Consider the following 23,306-nt stretch of genomic DNA (forward strand, 5'->3'; position numbering starts at 1 on the left):
ACAAACTTATTCAAGTTCTTTTTCCCAAACTTTGAATATGATGTTTATCAATATATACCCTACAAACATTAAAAAAAGGCAAATAGATCACTTAAATTATCGTAATGGTGGGAATTATTTACAAATCGTAAGCTTTAAATATACATTATAGATACAATATCTTTGGATATAGAAATTTCAAAACTAGGCATAGATGTGCAATATAGGTGCAATGAATCTAATACTACATTAAAAGCGGAAAGTTCTAAAATTTAAAATTAAATTGCTAATTTAACTCATTTTTACCCTTAAAGCCCTAATATCTATAATAAATTTGCTATCTATTCGCAGAATTTTGAAGAGTTGCAAGAGCCCTCTTTAGTGCTCTTCAAATGCTACATCAGCTCCAACAACAACAAAAACACATCAATTTGTGACAATTATTTGAACGATAACTATCAATCAAATTTTAATGCGCTTTTACATTAATTCTTCAAACAATAACTACAAATAAGAGAATTGAATATTCTACTAAAATCAATCTCCATTCATTTTATTTCGAATCGAATTTATTTAAATCTGCTTTACATCCATTACAACCAACAAAAGTAGCCTCCCGTTCCGAAATGAAGAATAAGTTAAAATTATTACATCTACGAAAGATGCTTTGATGAAAAAAGATTATGATTAAAAACATAAAATTAAATCATAAAAGTTTGAGGAAAGATGATACAAATTATTCATTATTACGAAGGTGTCAAGCGAAAAACAATAACATCTATAATCGAGAAAGATTGAGAGAAGTAATTGTCTCACATTTGCTAAGAGCTCATTGAAGAAATTTTCGTAGAATGCAACCCTCTATTTGTTAAGTAACTCTCTATCTAATTGTATAAATGCAAAATACTATTTTATTGATAAGTTAAAATATAATAACGGAAGATTCAAATTTAAATACAATGACATGAAATCAAACTAAAGCATACGACAAAGCCATTAAGATTAATAGTATGTTAATGTCAAAAATCTTTCTTCAGTATACATCATTTGATTAGGAAGAGATTAACTCTACGTTATCTACACTAAATATATTATAATTGAAATTCGTTAAAATTTTAATACACATATAAAATAATTAGTAGATACTCCTTATAATGATCTTATTTCCTTTTTAGCCTGTTTCAAAAAGAATGATTCTTTTTTTTTTTTTGGCAATATTTTAATAACGTGACATGTCTAAGAGTACAAGATTAAAGGATATTTTGATACATTTGACACAATTTTAATTTAGAACCACATGATTAAAAAATATCATTCTTTTTTTAAATTCCGTTTTAAGTTAAATTTTTTAGGTTATTTTTTTTTAAACGGAGGGAGTAGTTGATATTGTAAAATATTGAAAGAAGCCTTAAAAGTAAATCAAAAGTATAAAACGACCCGCGATGGGCTCATAGCATCATACCAAATCAGACAAGCACCCTTCTTCTCCGTGGGACTCCAAAATTTTACAGTTAAAAAAGCCCTCTTCTCTATTTGTTTTTGTGATAATCTGTGATTCAGAAATCAGAAACCCTAATAATTTTTCTTTGCTTTTGTCTATAAATGTTATTGAACCCCTGATTACTTGTGATTATTAACTATTCATAGAGAGATGGATATCGAACAAAAGCAAGCGGAGCACATCGACTTCTTTGTGAAACAAGCATCAGCACTCAAGGGTTCTGCGCTTACCAGTGTTATTGTTGAAGCCACTTCGCATCCATCACTCTTTGCTTTTTCAGAGATTCTTTCTGTTCCCAGTGTTCTCGAGGTTTCCGTTCCTTCATATTACTATTTCTACACTTGTTCTGATTTTGTTTAAAGTTTTTTTATGATAATTGGGTTAGTAGGTGTTGCGTTAATTTGTTTTACTGTAATTTTTTGTGTTTTTTCCTATACTGGGTTTCTAGGTATTTACCCTGAACATTGTGTTGTGGTTATGTACTTATGCTATTGATTGGGCAATATCTGGAATATGATATCATTCTGGGTATCTGTTTGTTGAGTCTTTCGAAAACAGCCTCTCTACCTTCTCAAAGGTAGGGTAAGGTCTGCGCGTACACTCTACCCTCCTTGGACATCAAACACCACTTGTGAGATTTACATTGGGTTTGTTGTTTTTGTTGTTGATGGAATTTCCTGATAATCTGATTAGTGGGTTTTCCTCTCACATTGGAAGTGCCTGCGTTAGGCTTAGTAATTGGTCTTCTGTTACGAGGAAAATGTTGGGGATGTCTTAAGAAAGGAAAGCTTTGAGTAAACTGGGATGGATTAATGAAAACAATATTTTGCGGATGAGCTACAAACTCTTGCTCATTTATATGGCTGTATGTTAAATATTGAATAGTCTATGTAGATGTTTTAGATCATGGATAAATAGATGCAAAGTTAATATTTTATCTTATGATCAAGTTCCAGATGATTTTCAAAACACAAAAGGAATGAATATCAGGAAACACAACTAAAATGGATCAAGATACTACAAAAAATTTGATTGATTTTAAAAGAGGTAATAGAAGCGTAGGGGATACAGTAGATTGATCATTAATGAGGAAATAACTTGGGTTCATCCTATCAATTCCATCAACTTCAGAGCTCAAAACCCTAAGCATATCGAAATGGGCTTAGTTGCACGGACTCTTCACTTTGATGCCGCATCCGTGTCGGATTCACCAAAATACACTACTTTTGGCGAATCCGACATGCACTATTGACAATTTTGAAGAGTCCGAGCTACATAGGAAATGGGTTTTATACTCGGGTTTTGATTCTCTTTAGAGTTCCTTTATGACAATTAGGTAGACATCTGGGAATAAAGGGCAAAAGAAGTGCTTTTGATTAGTCAGGTTAGACCATATCTGGAGTGGGCACTTTATTGTGGTATTTCTTGACTATAAATTGCACCTGTGATTCAACGTTGGTTGTTGAATCATAAGATTCAGGTTAGATTTATGCATCACATACTTAGATTATAGTTGATTCTGCTGGAACATAAATCTAATTGTGAGATTTGAATCTCAAACTGTAAGTTTTTGAAAAATATGGGCATAGAAAACATTTGTTTCAATGCAGAGGATTATTGGGAGCACCTGAAAATTGTACCTTGATATACTTTTTGCAAGTTGTGTAGTTAACACCATATTGCCATGTTGCTGTATATATACTTTGGGATCCTTTCATATTTGCGGTTAATTGTTTTTTTTTGTTGGAACCTGTATGCAGCTTGGAGGAAATGAGAATTCAGTATACCTTGATTTGCTTCGTTTGTTTGCTCATGGAACATGGAGTGACTACAAAAGTAAGCGTACATTTTTTTTATATCTGATTATTTTAGAAACATTTTTTTTGTTGGGTGGGCTGGGTAGCTGATTGGATCCGCTTTTTCAGGTTGGAGATTTCAACAATGTTCTTTTTATTGCCATTATTTCAACTTATCTGCAATACTTCATTTACCATTCTTTCATATTAAATGCCTTAAATTTTATAATATTGTGAACTTGTATCCTATCATTTCGAGGTATTTCTTTGAGATAGAATATGCTTTTGGTCATATGTATAAGAACTTGAAGATTCTTCTAATTGTTAATAGAGCGTTAGTGCAAATGAGGGTATCAATATTAAGTTATTAACTTCTCAAGTTTTGTTTCTCCATAAATGAGTTCATTGTTGGCTGGGAAGTTAATAAGGACATGGTTTAGGCCTCAGTTGTTCGGACTTTATGCGGTATAGTTCTTCTTGAACTGGTTTGATTCTAAATTTTCTTACAAAATCAATCAAATTATTTGGTTGATGTGGATTTCTTGATCGTAGCAAGACTGGAATAGATCTTTTGTTCCACATAGCGGCCATAGTATCAAGTAATAGTAGCGTATAGAATTACATTCTTCAAAACCATTTTCTCATCTATTTTGCTTATTAATTTATTTCTTTATTTCTTATTGGCTCAGGTATATAAGACATAACACTACAAATATGATATAATTTTTATTCCTTCTCAGTAATCACTTTTATTCACAATTGCCTTTTTATAAAGTAATATCACATTCCAAGTTTAAGTTATGATAATCTTTTTGCTAGTAAGAATTTGGTTATTCAACACCTTGATACGATTTGAGTAGAAGTGCTAATGAAAAAAAGTCTTCTTTTTTTCTTCTCTTAACTTAAGAATTAAGTAAAATCAATGAAATTGAACTGCATATGGTAGAAGACCATGTGAATCATCAATACAATATTTGATTCACACGGTCCGCATGCTGTTTCATACAATGCGTTACCCGCTCTTGTATTTGTAATAACTTGTCATGAATTCAATTAAATGTTGATGGAAAAGAACCATAACTATGTAACCCTATTCCTAACAAATTGACCCAAAAATAGCATATCCAAATTATAAGAAAACCTATCGACGCTACAATTGCAGAATTTAGACCCTGCAAATTTCTATTTGTTCGATGAAATATCAAATATTATTTATATCTTTGATATATTATTTCTATAAAATAAATTATTTTGCTTAAATGAGCTTTCTGTAATATTTAATTTAAATTCATTATGTTTAAAAAGATGAATTATGCACATTTGGATATTGAAAACAAACAATCTTAATCATAATGTGTTCAATTAGTTTTAGAGACAATATCTTAATATTCAAAAATGTACTCGGATTTAGACGTGTTAATAATTCATATTCAATTAGACATCTTAATTTAATCTTAACCGAAACAAAGGAGGCCTTAACTGCCTTTTCTGCTGCTGTGAACTTCTTACTATCATGGGTGAGTTGCTTTGTAACATCCTTAAGTTTGCTAGTGCTCACTGTCACTTACCACTTACCTTTTTGGAAAAAGATTTAGTGATGGTGTTAAAACTTCCACTAGAAAGAGGGACTGTTTATTTCTCTTACACATGTACTCTTTCTCAGGCAAAAAGAGAGACAGTTGCAGGTTTGATTTCCTTTTTGTTTTTCCTAGTACCAAAGTGATGAAATTTCATTGACAATAATTGCTTAAAATACAGATTAGGGAAAATATCTTACTCTAATTGACCATATCTATGACTAAATATAGTTGTTTTATAAAGGAAGATGACGTACTCCTGAGTTCTATATGTAGCATTTCAAATTTGTCAATTTTAGCATGTGCGTTTTATTCTAGGTATTGCTGGCCGTCTTCCTCAGTTGGCGTCTGCCCAAGCTCTCAAGTTGAAGCAACTTACTGTGCTTACGCTAGCTGATACAAGCAAGGTACACTACATATAAGTGGAATAAGCCTTTTGACATTGTAATTTATCTTATGGCAAAAGTGAGCAATTGATGCATCCTTAGTAACTTTGTCCCTTCAGCTAGTTAATGCCAAAAATGTAAGAGGCTTGGCTGAGCTTTGTGGTGCTTGTTTGTTGGAATTCTTGAAATTTTTTTTTGGCATCTGGTCTGGGTAATGGATACAATCTATTTATTGGTACATGTAATTCATTGTCATTGGATCAGATCAGTACTATTAAAGTTGTTTGCTTAGCCTCCCTTACTTCTGAATGTGTTCAGTGTTGTTTCCTTCATTTTGTTGTGGAACATGCGAGTGTAGTCATCCCACTATGATAAAGTATTCCATTTGGTGATAACTCTAATAATGCTATTCAAGTAAATACTGGATACCTCACTTGTGGGATTACTTTGGTATGTTGTTTTAAGTAAGTACTGGATACTTTGTTTTATGCTTACCTTGTTCAGTGTCAACAACTCCGTCTATCGTGCTATCTGTGAGATGTTTTCCGGTGATTTGCATGATTATCATATCTCTCAAGTTCATTTCTCATAATGGAAAAGAATAAAATATATGTATGTTTTTCAGTTTTTAACATTCTTTTGTGTTTCTTCATGACAACCCCTTTCATATATCAACAACCTTTGATAATGATGTTGATATTCGCTTCTTTCACTGATGTCCTTTGTTATTAGAGTCACTGCCAGTAATGACTCCTTTCCTCTTTCCAGGAGCTTCCATATGATCAACTTATGCAGGAGTTGGATGTCACAAATGTGCGTGAACTTGAAGATTTTCTCATAAATGAGTGCATGTATGTGGTGAGTATTAGCTCTCACTCCTTGTACCATTGTGTGATGAATAGAGATACTTTGTACTTTCCAATATTGGAAGTATGTTGGACTTAAGTTTATTGTAGGAATTTGCTTCTATTGATGTTCTTACGATAGTTTATTTAGCCTTCTGGATAGAAATTCAACTCATTTTTTAAATTGGGTTCTGGTGCCTCATAGGTTATTGGTGGCTTACTTTGCCTTTTCCTTCCCTTCCTTTATTCACTCTCTCTTTGGGGTGGGGGTTGGGCTAATAACTGATTTGATGTCTCAATCTGCTATTAAAAGAATTAATAATTCCCCATTTTTATGCATCCGTTGACAGGGCATAGTTAGAGGAAAGCTGGATCAGTTGAAAAGATGCTTTGAGGTTGGTATGGTGTGTTTGCTGTTTCGCCAACTCTTGGTTGCAGCGTGCTGACATGGGGTAATTAACTGTTTCCGCACAATTATAGGTACAATTTGCTGCAGGGAGAGATCTCAGACCTGGTCAATTGGGGAATATGCTACAGACATTAACTGACTGGTATATCTATGTTCTTGTTTAGATGACTCTGATAGCCATATCATTATATCATGCCCTATTATCTCTGTCTGAGTATTATTTAGTTGTTTCTTAGTTGGGCTTGGGGTTGTGTATTGACTTTACAATAGGATCTTTCTATTGATATTCTGTTGTCCTATTTATATTACAAACATCTTCTGTTCTTGAAGAGTTGTTGAGTTCTTTTTTCTTCCCTTTCGTGTCTTGATCTCGTTACCTTCATAATGACTTACTGAGCCGTACTTCGTATGCCAGTTTCTAAGATTTTTTTTCTATCCTTCTTAAACAAAACAGCTAGTTGAGGTTATAGAAGTGATATGAGTTGCATAATCTGCTTATGGGGTCTGACCAATTTCTTCAGTAATGTATAACGTTGGATTAGACCATGGTGAAGAGCAGCTCTTATGATTGTGATATTAATACCTTTGAGCTGAGGCTGCCGACACAAAGATGACTGAATTGGATATTGATCGTAAGCTGAAAAATAAGGACTTTGCTTTTGGTGGAAAAATATCTTTGTAATTTCAATTTGAATTCTCACTTACCAAAAGGTTTCAAGTGAAGTCTTTAAAAATTTTCAAAGCAGGACACATAAAGAAAAGGATGCTCTGCCTTGAAAAATAATCAACACTGGGTTTACCCATCACAACTACCAAAAAAAGAAGAAGCAACAAACTCTTAAAACTAGATCGGATAGCGAACCAAAAGCTATGGAATTCTTAGTGGACGGACTGAGAAAATAGTTATTAGTGAAAAAGTTGAGCTCAGTCACCTTATCTTTTTCATTTTTTTAATCCTAAAGGGGAAGTACCTTTCCTTTTGGAGGTAGGAAAATCAATGATCTTATAGCGAACCAAAAAAGCTATGGAACTTGGATGTGGGTCTTTTGAATCTTCATTTTTGTTTTCTTTTTAAGAAAATCAAGTGCAGCCATTTCAGTTTGGTTGTAAGATCTGCCATTGTTGTTGGCCTATAAATATAGATGATCAGATGGCATATTATTCTGATTTAGTTGCTGTTATTTGAAGTTGAGCACTACTGGCAAGAAACAATAAAATCTGTTAGAAGTAAGGGAAAGGAGATGTAGGTTATGGTGTTCCCGGTGAGGCGCTTATAGAGTAAGTTAGTGGGTGGTTTTCTGTTCACATGGATAGGCAATGAGGGGCCTGGTAAGTCATGAGGGTCCATTGGAGGCTGTATTTAGTGTTGAAGTAGGTTTGATTAAGGAAGATGGGCAGAAAACATGAAGTTAGGTTTGAAGAATGAGATTTGAAGAAAGAGCAAGTTTTCCTTTTAGTACCGTTGGTTGAAATGATGAAGGGAAGACATGCAACATTGCGCATGCTGGCATGTGACACAAGCTCAATGATGGATGTACCAAAGGGGAGGAGTAAAACATTGAGGCCTGCTGTCAAGATCTGAAATCTTGGGGGTTCTGGGAATTCTGCTTCTTGCGTGTTAAAGCTGAGAAGTGGAAAGTGAACAATTTGTCAAGTAAAGAGCCATCAGGCAACAGTAACAAATGCTTGTGTTTGTTGAAAAGGTCTAAAGAAAGCAGGATAGAATGAGGTTCTTGGGTAGTGGTGTTGCATTCATGGTTCTTGGGTTCTTTTATTTGAGCGCACTTTGAGATATTTAACTAGTTATTATTTGGTTGTATTATTTTGCATCTCCCCTTTGGGTTTTTTTTCTCTAAGTAAGTTGTGTTCATGTTGAGTTCTATTTTCTGATAAATTTATCGTATTTACCTGCCAAAGAGATTGTTGAGTGTGGATTGATGTTTGGATGTGTCCTTGTGTCCGTTGAATGATTTATTAGTCAATAAATTGGTTAAGTATGAAATTATGTCGGGCATGTGTCCAAGTCATGTTCGGCGTGAAGTTGTGCTGAGAATGTTCACACAAACTTGCCTAGATGACGCATCTATATTCACTAGTTTTGGAATATTGACTAGATTTAACCCATTATTAGTTGCCATTTTATAGCACAGTAGCATGTTATTCCTTGTCTATTCTGGTTTTAAGGAATTAAGGTTAGTATCCCGGCGCCAATCCCGAGACCCATAAATGATTTAATCTAGGATCCCAATTTTGAGAATGTCATTATGCGAATGTTTATTGGAATGCATGATTTCGTTTGAGCCACCTACACTTCCCCAAGTCGGTAGAAACTCTCACCATGCTTTGGGTCCTGGGTCCACAGGATGGAAGAACTAATCGGAACACCTCTGTGGTATTTGCTAATTGATGCTGACTCAGAGGTCAGTGAAAAGGCTGCTTACTTGCCTTCTGGTTGTATGTTTTTATGAAGCTTCATTTAAGTTCTCTCTGGTATGGCATAAAAATCATCTATTTTTAGTGAACTTATCTACCTTGTCAAAAAATGAAAGAGAAATCATGTCAAGATGATCATTCATTTTATTTGAGCTAATAATGGTCTTCCAGCCTTATTGTTGCCATTTTTTACAACTGTTGATTATGTACTAATCTATTTTTCAATTAGTAGTTCTACTTATTCTCTTATTGCAACTATGTGAACAACACAACTTTGGAAATGTAAATTTGGAACTTTTGTGGTGGAAATTATATGATAATTGTTTTTACCACACAACTTTCTATGCCATAAATCAAATGTAAATTGAATCTGCAGACTTGTGGTATACTGCGGAAGTTAGGTGAGGGATAAGATTAAAAGAGTTGGACGTTTTTGTGTATGCTGTGGTGTTACTCTGGTGTATGTGTTCCGTCTTACAATGAGAGGTCCTGGTGAAGTGTGAACTATGAATGTTCTGCATGCTATAACTATAAGATCTAACTGTAATTGTCAACCTACTCTCAAATTTATTTCATTTTTTGATTAAAAAAAAACAGGTTGACTACTTCAGACAATCTTCTTGTGTCAATTCAAGAGAAAATCAAATGGGCAGATACAATGAGTGAATCGGACAGGAAGCACCGGAAGGAAGTTGAAGAAAGGGTTGATGAGGTGAAGAAGTCGCTCTCTTTGAAGGTGAGTACAGTAAAGATTTTCAAGAGATGAGTTCTGTGTTGATTCTAAAAAGTAAAAACTATGGGCATAACTTGACAGTGCACCAGGCCATATTGAATGGCGAGCATGTCTTTCAGCTGATGGACTTGGTCTACCTGGGTTGTGAGATTCCTTTTTTGGGGTAGAATATCTTCGTAGTTTGCCCATTTGAGTCCTAATGACCCTCAGTTCGTGTTTAAGCCTTTTGTTATGTTGAAGACTCACTTTATATTTAAGTACTGGGATATTTTTGTCGATCTGTCTTACTTACTCTGTGGCAGAAGCTACAAACTGTAAGCAGGCCGATGTTGACTTCAGAGGGCATGAGGAGATCTACTCTGAATCTGGTGGAGTGATGGATTATGAGGAAGACCGAGGCCGACCGAAGAGGTAGTAGTAGTCTTATATATCCCGGGATTAAATTTTCCAGTCATTTAGCAGCTAGTCATGGTCTGTATATTGACCTATGAAATATATCACATTAAAAATCTGATAAGGGAAGAAAGATCCTATGATCCACAAGTGTGTGCTGTTGCCAATGGAGTATTGTATTCTTGGGTAAGGGAGGGACTGCAGGGTCACTTCAATCCATTGCAAGAATTCTTCAAACCAAAATATGAATTGGCGGAGACATGAAACCGCATCTATCCTTCCATGCCAGTTGAATGCTAGAAACCGTAGAAGCCTTTACTCTCTAATATCTTTACACTCTCATGAATGTATTTTTACTCTTATTGGTAACTTGGAATGAGATTAAATTCTTTACACGGTCAGTTTGTATTTATATATTGTATAGACAGTCTCTCTCATCTGCTGATTTTTAACTTTGTAAAATTTGCAGGAGACGACACCCTATTGGTTAAGGTGATGGAGTTGGGGGCGATGTTAGGAAGAATTAGAGTGGCTGCTGGCCAGTTTTTTTACTATAGATGCTTTCTGCTTTAGCAGACAGTTTCAACCCTTTTAAAAATTTGTCATGCTGTGAATGGAACTTGTAGACTCGAAGTACCCGATAGAGCCATATTTTGCACTTAACTTCATTATTTCCATCTTGTTTGCCTTTTTTGAGTTGGAAAGATTTTAATATGATGACGACGATGATGATGATGCGGCTGAAACTTATGGAGCTGATTCATTTTACATTCATACAAGTCTATATGCTTTCATGATTTTTTTCCCCAGGTTTTTGTTTTGAGTGATTGCTATAAGGTACAGGTAATTTTCCCATCTTCATAAGATAAATTCATCATATGAGGTGATGAATTTTTCTGCTGAGATTGTGGGTAGTTAATATACAATTAAATTGGTTATATTCTGTAGTATATAATAAATATAATTAGGATTGCTTCTAGACTCAAAAAAGAAAAAGAAGAAAACCTTAGATAATTTCATCACGTTATATAATTATCTAGAATTTAGAATGCGTAATCAGAGAATTATACCTTATATTTCTAGAAGCTCCTCTAAATATGTCTGATATAAAGTTATTATTACCTTCCTGGAATATCAAGTTATGAATTTCAATCTCATTTACGAAGATTTTTACCTTTTTAGCGTTGTGGATCTAAATATTCTGTACAGCTTTGGTTCGAATTTCTTTTTTCGTAAAAAAAAAAAAAACTATGATAAAGTTTGTTTATTTATTAATAATGTACTTTTCTTGGACTATGATGTCATATGTACGGATTAGGGAAATGGTGTTCCAAAATATTCCTTCTCATCTTGACTTTAATTATTTTTAACAACTCCCATTTACACGTTATTGGTAAATTATAAAATATTCCTATATTATTGTTATGTAGTATTTGCCAATTTTAGTTGCAAAATTAGGATTTTTTTTTTAAAATTCTAACCTCGCTCGCTAATTTTAAATTTACCTTAATTCTTTCTCCATCTCTTCACATATTGGTTGGTGGATATAAATTCAAGAGAAAGAGATGCTACAATTAAGTTGCTTCAACAAGATTGTTGTTGGTATTAAAAATATCATTAGTTTCTCGATTCATTTTGGGGTCTAAAATAGTTTTTGAACAACTCATATATTTACTGGATTTAGTCTTCCATAATTTTCTTTTTCGTTAATTTTATTTTGAATCATTAAAGTTAAATTCTTATCTTAAAAAAAAAAGAAAAGGGTCAAATATGCCTCTAACTGTTCGTATAGGTCTAAATATACCCTCCGTTTAAAGTTTGGCTCGCTCACGTCCTCGCTGTTCAAATTTTCGCCTAGATATGCCCTTGTGGGCGTTAGTTGGTATGCTGGACATACTCGCTGTTCAAATTTTCGCCTAGATATGCCCTTGTGGGCGTTAGTTGGTATGCTGGACATATTCAACTTATTTTTTTATTACTTTAAATGCCACATGGAATTGCAATGTCATTTTGACCTTACCACCAGCATATCAACTAACGCCCACAAAGGCATATCTGAACCAAAATTTGAACGGTGAGAGCATGAGTGAGCCAAACTTTAAGCGGAGCATATCTAGATCTTTTCGAATAATTGAGGGGCATATTTAACCCTTTTCCTAAAAAAAAATATGTCTCCGGTTAAAACAATAGGGACTAAAATTGAAATTAACACATAAAGTCAGGGTCCAAATGCGTTCTGTTTCTAGTTAAACCTAATGTTTTATAAATTATAGTATTTAGTTTGCGTTCAGATCATCACATGTTATAATTTGTAAGCTTTTAATTTTTTAAATTGACTTGTTCTATATTTATAAGTATATAAGACATATGTACTTGTATATTCGTTAGGATTATAGATTACAATTTATAAATACCACTAAAAAAAGTTGGCCATATCGAACATTTTTTTTTAAAAAAGAAGGAATTATATTAATAATATAAGCAACAGCTAACCAGAAAATAAAGTAATATTTCCTATTAAATGAGTAGATGTTTCATTTTCTTTTTTATAATCATGATATCTGAATAAATTTACACACATTTCAATTAAATTTATGAAATATTTATTATCTTTCACCTACAATATACATATTACATATCTGATACCTCATGATATTCAACTTGCTTCGTGGAAACTAGATTATACCTCGAACAAAAAAGTGTTGGTAATTTAATAGTACCTTATTGGACAAAACAAAATGATACCTCAGTGTCCATACCAAGAATAATACAATAATTAAATCAACTTTTATATTATATATATTAAAAGAAGAATAAAAAAAAAGTTATTAAAATATAAAGACATGTTAAAAATAACTACTTTGATTGATGGGCTCGTTGCTTCCAAGAAATTCTTATAAATAACACTCTTGATAATTTAAAAAAGAAAAAAAGAACATGTGTTGGATCACATAAATATTATTTTTAAATAAATAGTGGACAATATGGTTCCCTATATAATGAAAAAAAATTAATTTAAACTTCATCATTCATTCACACTCATCAGCTCAATACTTCTTCAATTTTAACAAAAATTTTCCTTAAAAATTCAAAAAATGTACCAACAAAAATCAACAACCATCTCTGATTCTGATCTTTCCGTACTTGAAAACATTAAATTCCATCTTGTTAATGATTCCGATTTTTCTCAAATCCTTTCGATGTTCGATCCGATCAATATTAGTCATGCAGATATTATTAATAGTCCGAACTCGAGTTACGGTAGCTCTACATCAGCAGCAGAGATTAGTTGGGGAGATGTGATAACTAATATTGATAGTCCGTGGCAATGTATCGATAAATTGGAGCACGAAGAGGCACCAAAGGAGGAGCCTTTAGTGGCACGTGGTGTGCACGCGCCTGGTGATTGGAACCGGTGTAGAGGCGTCAGGCGGCGGCCGTGGGGTAAGTTCGCGGCGGAGATAAGAGACCCGGATAGGAAAGGTGCTAGGCTTTGGTTAGGGACTTACGAGACACCTGAAGATGCAGCATTGGCCTATGACCAAGCCGCTTATAAGATTCGTGGCTCTAAGGCTCGATTGAATTTTCCTCATTTAATCGGCTCGGACATATCCGAGCCAGTAAGAGTGGCTCCGCGTAGGCGTTGCCACTCGTCACAGTCATCATTGGTAGATTATACCTCTTCAAAGAAGAGAAAATTATAAATTAGCTAAAAATTAAATTAGAGGCAAAAATTGTATTAGTCCTAATTGTCTTGCCTTTGTTAAATATGGTGCCTATGTATTCCCATCAATAATATTATATTGAGTAAAATTTTATAAGTGGAGTTTGAAAAAAATAGAATATACATAAACCTAATTATCATATCTCGTAAATGTAAATATGTTATTTTTAAAAAATTCTCGATTCAAATGCAATAAATAAGCTAGAATCTAAATGTGATGAATGCATAAAAAAGTGAACATATATAATGAAAAAAAGAAATCACACACCATACATACTCGTGGAACTTGTTTGATTTATAATCAACAAGGACTTTAATTTCTTTAATTTGTAAAATAAAATCATTAGGATATAATTAATTAGACACATATCTGGGCTATCGCTCTGTATGGATAACATTATCAAGTTTCTTAATACACAAAGATATTCTTAAATACAGTTTAATCTTTTTACGATTAAATTTAATTTGTAGAAAGCCTATAATGACTTTCTTATAAAATAATTTGGTGGGTTGTTCTAATATGTAAATTTAGAAGAATTAGGTGCCAAAAGGATTAACTTATGTAATTTTTTTTTCCTTTCTCAGAATAAGTAAAATATATATACATTTGTATATATTAAGGAATCAAAATGCTTTTTTGAATAGGTCAAAGAATCAAAGTAAATGCTTTTCAGAATTGTTGAAGAATCACGCGAAAATGTTTATTTTATGTTCTAGACACAATTTAGAGAATATAAAATTTTGTTTTCGACATTATAATTGTCCCAATTCCTTATTATAGCTATAGTTTGTATAATTGCGCTCTCTAAAAAATATAAATATGTATATTTTGCTATACATATACAAAAAGCAGTTGTATATAAATTGTTTCTGTTTCGGTATACATATACAAAAGAAAACAATTATATATAAATTGTTTCTATTTCGATATACATATACAAAAGATCAATTGTATAAACTGTGTTTATATAAAATGAGAAAGACAGAAAGACAAAAGAAAACAAGGCAGGGGAATATTTGTATTGCATAATTATAAGTGTATAGGATAAAGATATATGTATTTGCATGTGTATATACAATCTTTTCTCGCTTTATACAAATAAAAACATAATTTATACATTTCTTTTCTGTTTGTATAAGCGAGAGAGGCGAGGGTGGCGAGTGAGATCTGGGAGAAGGGAGAGAGGAAAACGAAAATATATGTATATGTACAATTTTCTTCCATTTTATACAAATAGAAACATATTTTTATACATTTGTCTTTGTATAAAAAGCGAGAGAGACGAGGGAGAGAACGAGAATGGCGAGTGAGTTTCACCAAGAGAGAGGCGAAATAACAACAGTGTACTATGGAGTACAATTAAATCAAAGGGAAAATCCATCAGTGGCCACCTAAACTTGGCATGAACTTTCACTTAGACACTTTAACTAGGCTTTGTTTATTTTAGACACTTCATGTCATGCACAACTGTGCCATTTTGACACTTTTTCGGCAATCTGCTAAATTTGTTAGGTGTGTGTAACACACTCACTGATGATGTGTCAAAATAATGAATTAAACAAAGACATGTGACATATATAGAAAAATTAATTACTAAATGAGGAATTTTGAGGAGGAAAAAAATTACCAATGGCTCATTGACTAGAATTTCGTTAACCAAATAATTAAAAATAATAACCACTTTTCATAAAAAGAAAATTATATGCACACCTCCACCCCAAATTGTCTTTTATACTGCCCACCCCAGCTCAAACCCCATCCCCTCTCTCTCACCCAAATATGTCAAAAGAAGAGAAGGTTTTTTTTGTTTGTTTTTGTCACTTTGTGAATGTTGTGAAATAAAAACGTCTTTATTCTAATAGATTGATGTTTGAATATAATGCTTGATTTGGTGAATGTGGTAATGCATTTGCTTGATCTTTTTCGATTTCTTTTTCTTTTTTCTTTTTTGCTAGAATTTTGGGTCAATGCAAGTCAAAAATTGTTGCTTTAGTACATAAAATATGGAGTCCCAATCTTTCTACTAAAAATTATATAGCCTATCTATTTGATTTGAACTTTTTCCGTGATTATGATGTAAGAAGACATATAAATGGATTGGAACGCTAAAATTGTTTATTGTGAAGGTAGGATTTGATAATTGAAAATATGATTTCCTTCCATTTCTGAGTTTGTTTTTTTTCTTCTTGAAATTTATGTTGATTTTTCTCAAATTATTTTGAGGAGGAAGAAGGACAACAAAATGAGTGAAAGTATTTAAGCTTAAATTTTATGGGCGCTAGAATTCACTTTTTGTTTGTGGCATCATCAAATTTATTTCACCATGAAAAGAGTTTAAGCTTGGAAAATGGTAGGCAAAAAATGAAGAAGAAGAAGAAGAAAAAAAATTAAAATTTGATACGCGCGTCCAGTGAGTGTATCACACTTGCTATGCCATCTCAGCAAAAAGTGCTAAATTAACACAGGACATGTCATAAGGTGTCTAAAATGAACGAAACTTAGTTAAGGTCTCTAAGTGAAAATTAGTACTAAACTTAAAATGACCACCGATGAATTTAACCTAAATTAAATAATAATTATAATATTTAATTTGAATTAATAATTTTCTATTATATATAATTTTTTCCATTTTCTTATTAGATACATTTAACTCAAAATTTTAATTTTTTTCTTTTGCAAATATTTCTCAAGCAAAAAGAACTCCAGAATAATCATCATTACAACGTCAACCAGTTTCAAATATTTCAATTAAACAAATTATAATTTCAATGTAAACTTAAATTTACACTAATAAATAAAAGATTTAAGAATAGTCAATGTTTTCCACCTTTATACGAAAAAAAAAGATAAAGAATTGAAAATGAAACGTGGGTTTTTGGGTGCAGAAATATTTAATAAAGGTACTAAACGACATGAGTCTTGAAGAAAGGGATTATTAAAATGTCTCTTCTCAATGGGTCCAAAAAATTTAAGAGTTTCAAAGCATCATTAAAAATGTTATTTGCTCCGTTTTATATTAATTAAATTATTAAGATATTTTTTATTTTTTAAATTGAAAAAAATGGCCAGAAAATTTAATAGAAATTTGATTAAAATAATATTTATCTATGTTATTTTTAGCTTTTTAAATATTTTTATTGTGTTAGTTTTAATACCTTTTGACTAAAGAATGGAAAAAAATTAGTTTATTTAAAAATAAAAAATGTTAATTTTTTTTTTTAATTTTCTAGCTAAATGCTGGTCATTTAGCACTTCTCTTTCAAATTAACTTAATTGTTCAACGTTCGAGACTATTTTTAGAATGTTTTCTCAATTTTACTCTTCATTAATCAGTGTTGGAATTAATTATTAACTAATATTTAGTTCTTTTAATCATAATTTTGAAAATAATTAATTAAAGGTAAAAATAGAAAGTTAAGCCTAATTTATGTTTTAATCTTTTTTTTAATGTTGTGAAAAATTCAATTAATTTGAAATGAAAGGAGTAGTTAACTAGTAAAATGCTGTTTTTGTTTCATTTTAGTTAATCATCTTTTTAAGAACAGATATACAACATTACTTGTCCATGTTACTAGGAGTTTGTTTGGCATTGCAGTTAGAAGATCAAAAACACTTATTTTGAGATATTATTTTTGACAAATAAAGTGTTCGACAAATCAATAAAATTTCTTTTAAATAGAAACAAAAGCCGTTTTTATTGTTGTTGCGAAGAAGCTAAAATTTGTGTTTCTTAAAAAGAAAAACTAGAAGTAGAAGAGAAAATTATTTTTTCTACAAGAGCAAAATATCTCTTTCATATTTACATATTTATCCATATATCTCTTTTAATTAATTAACATATCTCATAATTTTTATATAATAAGTTTTTATTATTGTTTTACATTTGTTGTCATTACTTTATATTTTGATATTTTAATTATATTCAAACCATCGTATTAATATATATATATATATATATATATATATATATATATATATAATATTCATTATAATATTGATTAAAAAGTTGAATATGTACATTCTAACTTAATAAAAATAAAAGTTTGAATAAATTTCTCGTAGTAGATATTTAAAATAATTTCATTCTATGTAATAATTTTCATATTAAAAGTACATTGATATTTGCTGTTTTTTGTAATTTGACATTTAAAAATATTTTTAAAAGAAAATTAGTCAAACACATTTCTTTGTATCTACTTTTCAAAGGAATTAACCAAACACAATTTTGTTTTCTTTCAAAAATAGTGTTTTGAAAAACTATTTTAAAAAAGTATTCCTAAAAATAAACAAATTTTAGTAGTAATTTCAAACATGCTCTAAATCCAGGAAGCATTACTTAAAATTTTTCTATATTACCCTTGCAATTAGTTCTTTCTAACTGTGTTTACATTTGATTATAAAAATTTTAATTTTTTTTAAAGAGAGTGAATTATAGTAAAATCATCTTTTTATTTATGATTTCTTAATATACATGTAAAAGAAAAATAATCAACTAATATTAGACTGAAATAATACATTTTTAACTAAAACATTCTTTAACACTTTGTTTGGATCATTGTTACCCATTGTTTCATAATGTATTATACTCTATTATACTGTATTGTATGGTAGCTACAATGTTTGGCTAGATTGTATTGTTTGTTGTTGTTTAGTAACATTTTAATTGTTTGGTTTGATTGCATTGTATTGTATTATAATTTATAAATTTACTTAAATATCCGTAATTATTCTAGGGTAGGAGGTTTGACTAGGTTTAAATAGTTAAGTTAAAGGGTAAAATAGTTTTTTGAAATATTATGTAAAGATATAATTGAAACAAGAAATTAAGTAAAAATGGGAACACACCAAATTGGTTGTTCCATAAAATAAGGGTTTCCATTGTTACGTAACAACGAAATTTAACAATAAAGTACAATACATTTTAAGTAACAATCAAAACAAACATTATAGGTATAGTAACGATACAATGCAATACAATGGATAGCAATGATCCAAACATAGTGTAAAAGTGCTTCAAGTCAACATGATTCAAGTAATACCAGACGAAGAGAGTACCAAAGTAAATATCTCTAAATAACAATAACAATTTTGTCTCAATCTCAAATGAGTTATAATCAATTACAAATCTTTATTTGTTCGTTTAAGCTCATATTATATTGTCACCATATTTATTAACAAATAAATAAAAGTGAATAATACATTAAAAGATATATATATATAAAAAGCTTACCTATCCTCAATTGATAGCTATCATTTATATTGAATTTGAATTGAAAATTTCTTTTTATCATATCCTGTCTCTAGATAAGTCTGTATTGATATCAAATAATTATATTTTAGGTAAAATCACTTCCTTCCATGCAATTAATTTTCATTCTACATCAATATTTTAACTCTTCACATAACATATAATTTCACACATATGATTAATATATTTAAAAATTAAAGTAGAACATGTTTAAATCGATCTCCAACAACCTTCCACCGTAAGTGGTACTTACTTCCTCACAAGTATGATTATTTCTAAACTTATTTAAATTCGTCTGTATCATTTTTATATAATAAAATAAAAACAAAGAGAATGATGTACCAATAATTTAATAATTACTTCCATTTTTAATAGTATTTTTTCTCCTCCACATTTTGTTGTGTTTACATATGACTTTGACCATGTGACTCTACGTGCTTCTTCATATGTTGATCTTTTACTATAAACACAAGAAATTAAACATTAAAATTCTCTAGCGGTGGACACGCCAATAGGAAAATAGTTATATATATTTTTGAATTATTCAAAATAAATAATTTTATTATTGTAAGAAAAATAACTTTTATCGATAATAAATATTGATATTAATAAATAAGTTAAAGTCTTTATCAGAATTAGTTAAGTGTCATTAGAACGAATGTCGCTACAGATTTTAGAGACATGTACAAAAAGTGTTTATTGTTACTAAATATACATATGTAACAATAATTAAAAATTAATCACCGCTAATAATCATTTTTGGTATAGTGTACGTTTTATCTTTGATTTCAAATTTTCCTTTTTATTAACTATTGTTCTAAATTTTGTCTTTGAAATATACAAAATATGATCGTTTAATGCTTGCTCTTTTTTTTTTCCCTTGTATGGGTAATGGAGTTGAATATGTGAGACATATATAATAAAGTACATGAAAATTAGTAATATAAATACTTTATTTCTTCTTCTTTTGATTCCTTATACATTATGTGAGGGTTTTTATTTCTGAAAATGACGTCACATAACCTTTTTTTAATAAATATTTGAAGTTTATTGTTCTACCTTGATAATAATAAATAATTCAATTGCTCATAAAAAGATGATTAAAAAATTGCTACCATTTTTAAAAAAATAAAATTCTTGCACGTGTTCAAAATAACTTATCTTTATATATATGATCTTGCAGCTTCCAAGAAATTCCAATAAATTAAAATTAAAGAAAATGCCATGTGCTATTGAATTAAATAAGTTAATAAATATTTTATTATGTCCTAAATATTATTAAATAAGTGAGAAAATAATTTTCTATAACTAATTATAATTTCAGAAGTTGTTATTTGATAAAAAGAAAATTAATAAATATTTGGGTTTATTAATTCAATCGCAAAAATTAACCTAATATTATATTATATGAAAAGGAGTTCAACCGTGCATCCCACAAACAACGTGGGATCAACATTACAACCTAATAATATTATAACAAATAAAAAATTTATCGCTAATAATTCTCGTTATATTATAATATGAATATTGTTTATAATCAACGCTTACACTATATAGCTTTTAACGACTCTACATATAATAACATCGACTCAATTATCATTTATTTATAAATTTATAAATCATCACTAAATATATCTTTTACTGTGGTGTAAATACAAACCCCCTTATAATTTTGTAATTATACTCTTTTCAATCCAAAATATTTGGAATAAGATATCAACTTTTTATAAAAATAAATTCTACTCAAATTCAAACGAACACTGCTTTTGCTAACTTATATTAATTTTCTCAAAGAAGAGAAGCTTCTTTTGAGGTGTTGAATATTAAAAAAAAAAAACCAAAAAGAAATAAACGTGTTTTTTTTTTTGCCCCACCCAAATATTTATAATTATTACGAGACACGGTCTACATCTGACAAAAACAAAAAACACACATAATTGTCAAATAGAAAAATAAATAAATTCAATATTATAGTACGAAAATATATATTTCATTATTCAAATAAAAATAACCATGCTATGCAGATGTCTTAAATAGAAACTTCCTAGCAATTAATTCCCACAAACTTTATTTTAAAAAGTTTGTTTCATAACAATAAAAAATAATCCACCAGCCAAGCATATAAATATTGCACGTTCTAAAACCCTAAACTATCAAAAATAAAATAAAATAAAATAAAATGAATCCATCTGATTTTTCTCTTCTTCAATCTATACAATATCATCTTCTTAATGATTCTGATATTCCAAATATATTTTCAGCTATTGATTCCAATAATACCCCTACTAATTTTACACAAAATAATTTCGATTATGGGGAATTAACACCATTAATAAACTCTAGTACTACATTACAAGCCAACGAAAAACCCGAGGTTGAAGAGTCCGAGACAGTGGTGGCAAGTGTGAAACACGCGCCACAAGATTGGAAGCGATACCGAGGAGTAAGAAGGAGGCCGTGGGGTAAATTCGCGGCGGAGATAAGGGATCCGGATAAGAAAAATGCGAGATTATGGTTAGGGACTTATGAGACACCGGAGGATGCAGCATTGGCTTATGACCAAGCCGCATTCAAGATTCGTGGCTCGAAAGCTAGGCTAAATTTTCCTCATTTAATCGGCTCGGGTGTGCCCGAGCCGGCTAGGGTGAACCCTAGGCGTCGTTCGCATTCGCCGGAATCGTCATGTGAAAATGGAACACCAAGAAAACTATATATTATTTAATTTTCTTGTTTAATTATTGTGTAATTGTGACTAAGAGTAAATTTCGATTTTGTAATACTGGGAATTAAACAAATAAAATAGATTTTGCTAGGGATTGCAAAATGATCCCTTTTTTGTATTTGATGTCGTACTAATGTATCTAAGACAATTTAGTGAGTCTTCACAATTTTATTTTATATATTTTTTATTTTCTCACTTCTATTATTTTATTTAAAAGTTTATATTTATAAAAAAGTACACATTTATATTTATGATTGAATACATAGATAACCCCTTATATACGTTAGCCTGAATAGGTTTTAAAACTCGGGCATATTTTGATTGAGATTAAAGCTTATATTAAAAAAAATATTACTATTTTATATAGTAAACTTGTATACGTAATAAATGTTTGAGAGAACTCATATTAAAAAAGAAAATTTGAGACAAAAGTGCATTGTGGGATATATTAACAATATTTGTTCATGTTCTTAATTGGTTAACGTATTATTTATTTACAAATTTAAGAGATAATTGATGTATTCAAGCTACTTCGATACGTAGCATACAGATTCACCCACAAGACAATTTTCTTTTATTTGATATGTAATGTAGTACTTAAAAATTACGAAAGAAGAAATTATGAAATAAAAACTAAGTAAAAATTGTGCGTGTTAAATTATGATCCCTTTTTCAGTATATTGTAGTTTAAATATTTTTCAATGCCACTTATTTAGTAATTTAATTTATGTTAACTTGTTCATATTCAATTCAAATTGCTCATTTGACTCGGGAATTCTTATACGGTACAAAACAATTATACTCTTCATTCACTTTAAATTATCAGATTAGATATTGTACTTCTCGAAAGTTTCTTAGACTAATTTTTAAATTTAAATTAGATTACACCAAATCAATATTTTTAACAAAAAAGTAGATATTTAAAAGTTATACGAAAAAATACTATAAATTGTAACTTTTTGCATATCAACATGATGAAAAAATACATCATTAGTGAAAGTTCTTATAATTTGATTTTGAAAATAAAAATTATGACAATTAAAAATGGACTGAGAAAATATAAATCTTCAGCCAAATTCATTCCAAGACTAGTTTAACAATGTAAAATATTATTGGTAAAATTTAAGTTTTAATACTCAAAATCTTTTTTCTTGGGAAGAAAAAATAATTTATATTTTTATATAATATCATACTTCAATACAGAATATAATTTTGTATTTTATATAATATCATGCATCAATACATAATTTTATTTTTAGGGGACAACTTATGAACCTGAACATGGCTTTGTCTCCACGTAGATTTCATAGATTTATCTCTGAACTATATCGATATGCTTTACTTATTCTTTTAATAATTGTTTTAGTTACTGTTGGGAAGTAGGAGAACAAATAAAGTAGTTTTGATGATTGATAAAGTGAAGGCATGGTGTCGTATGTATACAATTATGAGAGTTGCGACAAAGAAGAAAAAGTATTGAAGAAAAGAAGAAAAAGTGCAGAATTGTAAAGAAGGAAAAGAAGGAAACAAATATGGAAATAAATAAAGAAGGAAAGAAA

The 23,306-nt window shown here is 30.2% G+C and overlaps 3 protein-coding genes across 6 annotated transcripts; all 3 read left to right on the plus strand.

Annotated features, from left to right (window-relative positions):
• The first annotated feature begins 1,408 nt into the window (after nucleotides 1-1,408).
• LOC107008522 (COP9 signalosome complex subunit 7) lies at nucleotides 1,409-10,849 on the plus strand. Of its 4 annotated transcripts, XM_027915585.1 has the most exons (10): nucleotides 1,409-1,489; nucleotides 1,627-1,789; nucleotides 3,241-3,316; nucleotides 5,172-5,260; nucleotides 6,008-6,097; nucleotides 6,435-6,479; nucleotides 6,565-6,635; nucleotides 9,524-9,662; nucleotides 9,982-10,070; nucleotides 10,522-10,849. In XM_027915585.1, exons 2-10 carry the CDS (start codon nucleotides 1,631-1,633, stop codon nucleotides 10,541-10,543), a joined length of 780 nt encoding a protein of 259 aa, XP_027771386.1. In that variant the 5' UTR covers nucleotides 1,409-1,489; nucleotides 1,627-1,630; the 3' UTR covers nucleotides 10,544-10,849. The 4 variants fall into 4 exon arrangements, with proteins under 4 accessions (XP_027771386.1, XP_015063088.1, XP_027771390.1 ...); XM_015207601.2 differs by having other exon boundaries at nucleotides 1,423-1,789; nucleotides 9,962-10,070; XM_015207602.2 differs by lacking the exon at nucleotides 9,982-10,070 and having other exon boundaries at nucleotides 1,422-1,789.
• A 2,262-nt stretch (nucleotides 10,850-13,111) lies between these two features.
• On the plus strand, nucleotides 13,112-13,837 carry LOC107031966 (ethylene-responsive transcription factor 13-like). The gene has a single exon (XM_015233499.2). It carries the CDS (start codon nucleotides 13,148-13,150, stop codon nucleotides 13,754-13,756), a length of 609 nt encoding a protein of 202 aa, XP_015088985.1. The 5' UTR covers nucleotides 13,112-13,147; the 3' UTR covers nucleotides 13,757-13,837.
• A 7,346-nt stretch (nucleotides 13,838-21,183) lies between these two features.
• Nucleotides 21,184-21,902, plus strand: LOC107031748 (ethylene-responsive transcription factor 13-like). The gene has a single exon (XM_015233220.1). The coding sequence runs from the start codon at nucleotides 21,205-21,207 to the stop codon at nucleotides 21,745-21,747; it is 543 nt and encodes a 180-aa protein (XP_015088706.1). The 5' UTR covers nucleotides 21,184-21,204; the 3' UTR covers nucleotides 21,748-21,902.
• Nucleotides 21,903-23,306: the final 1,404 nt, after the last annotated feature.

Source organism: Solanum pennellii, chromosome 1 (assembly GCF_001406875.1).
Source record: "Solanum pennellii chromosome 1, SPENNV200".
NCBI classification, from domain to species: domain Eukaryota; kingdom Viridiplantae; phylum Streptophyta; class Magnoliopsida; order Solanales; family Solanaceae; genus Solanum; species Solanum pennellii.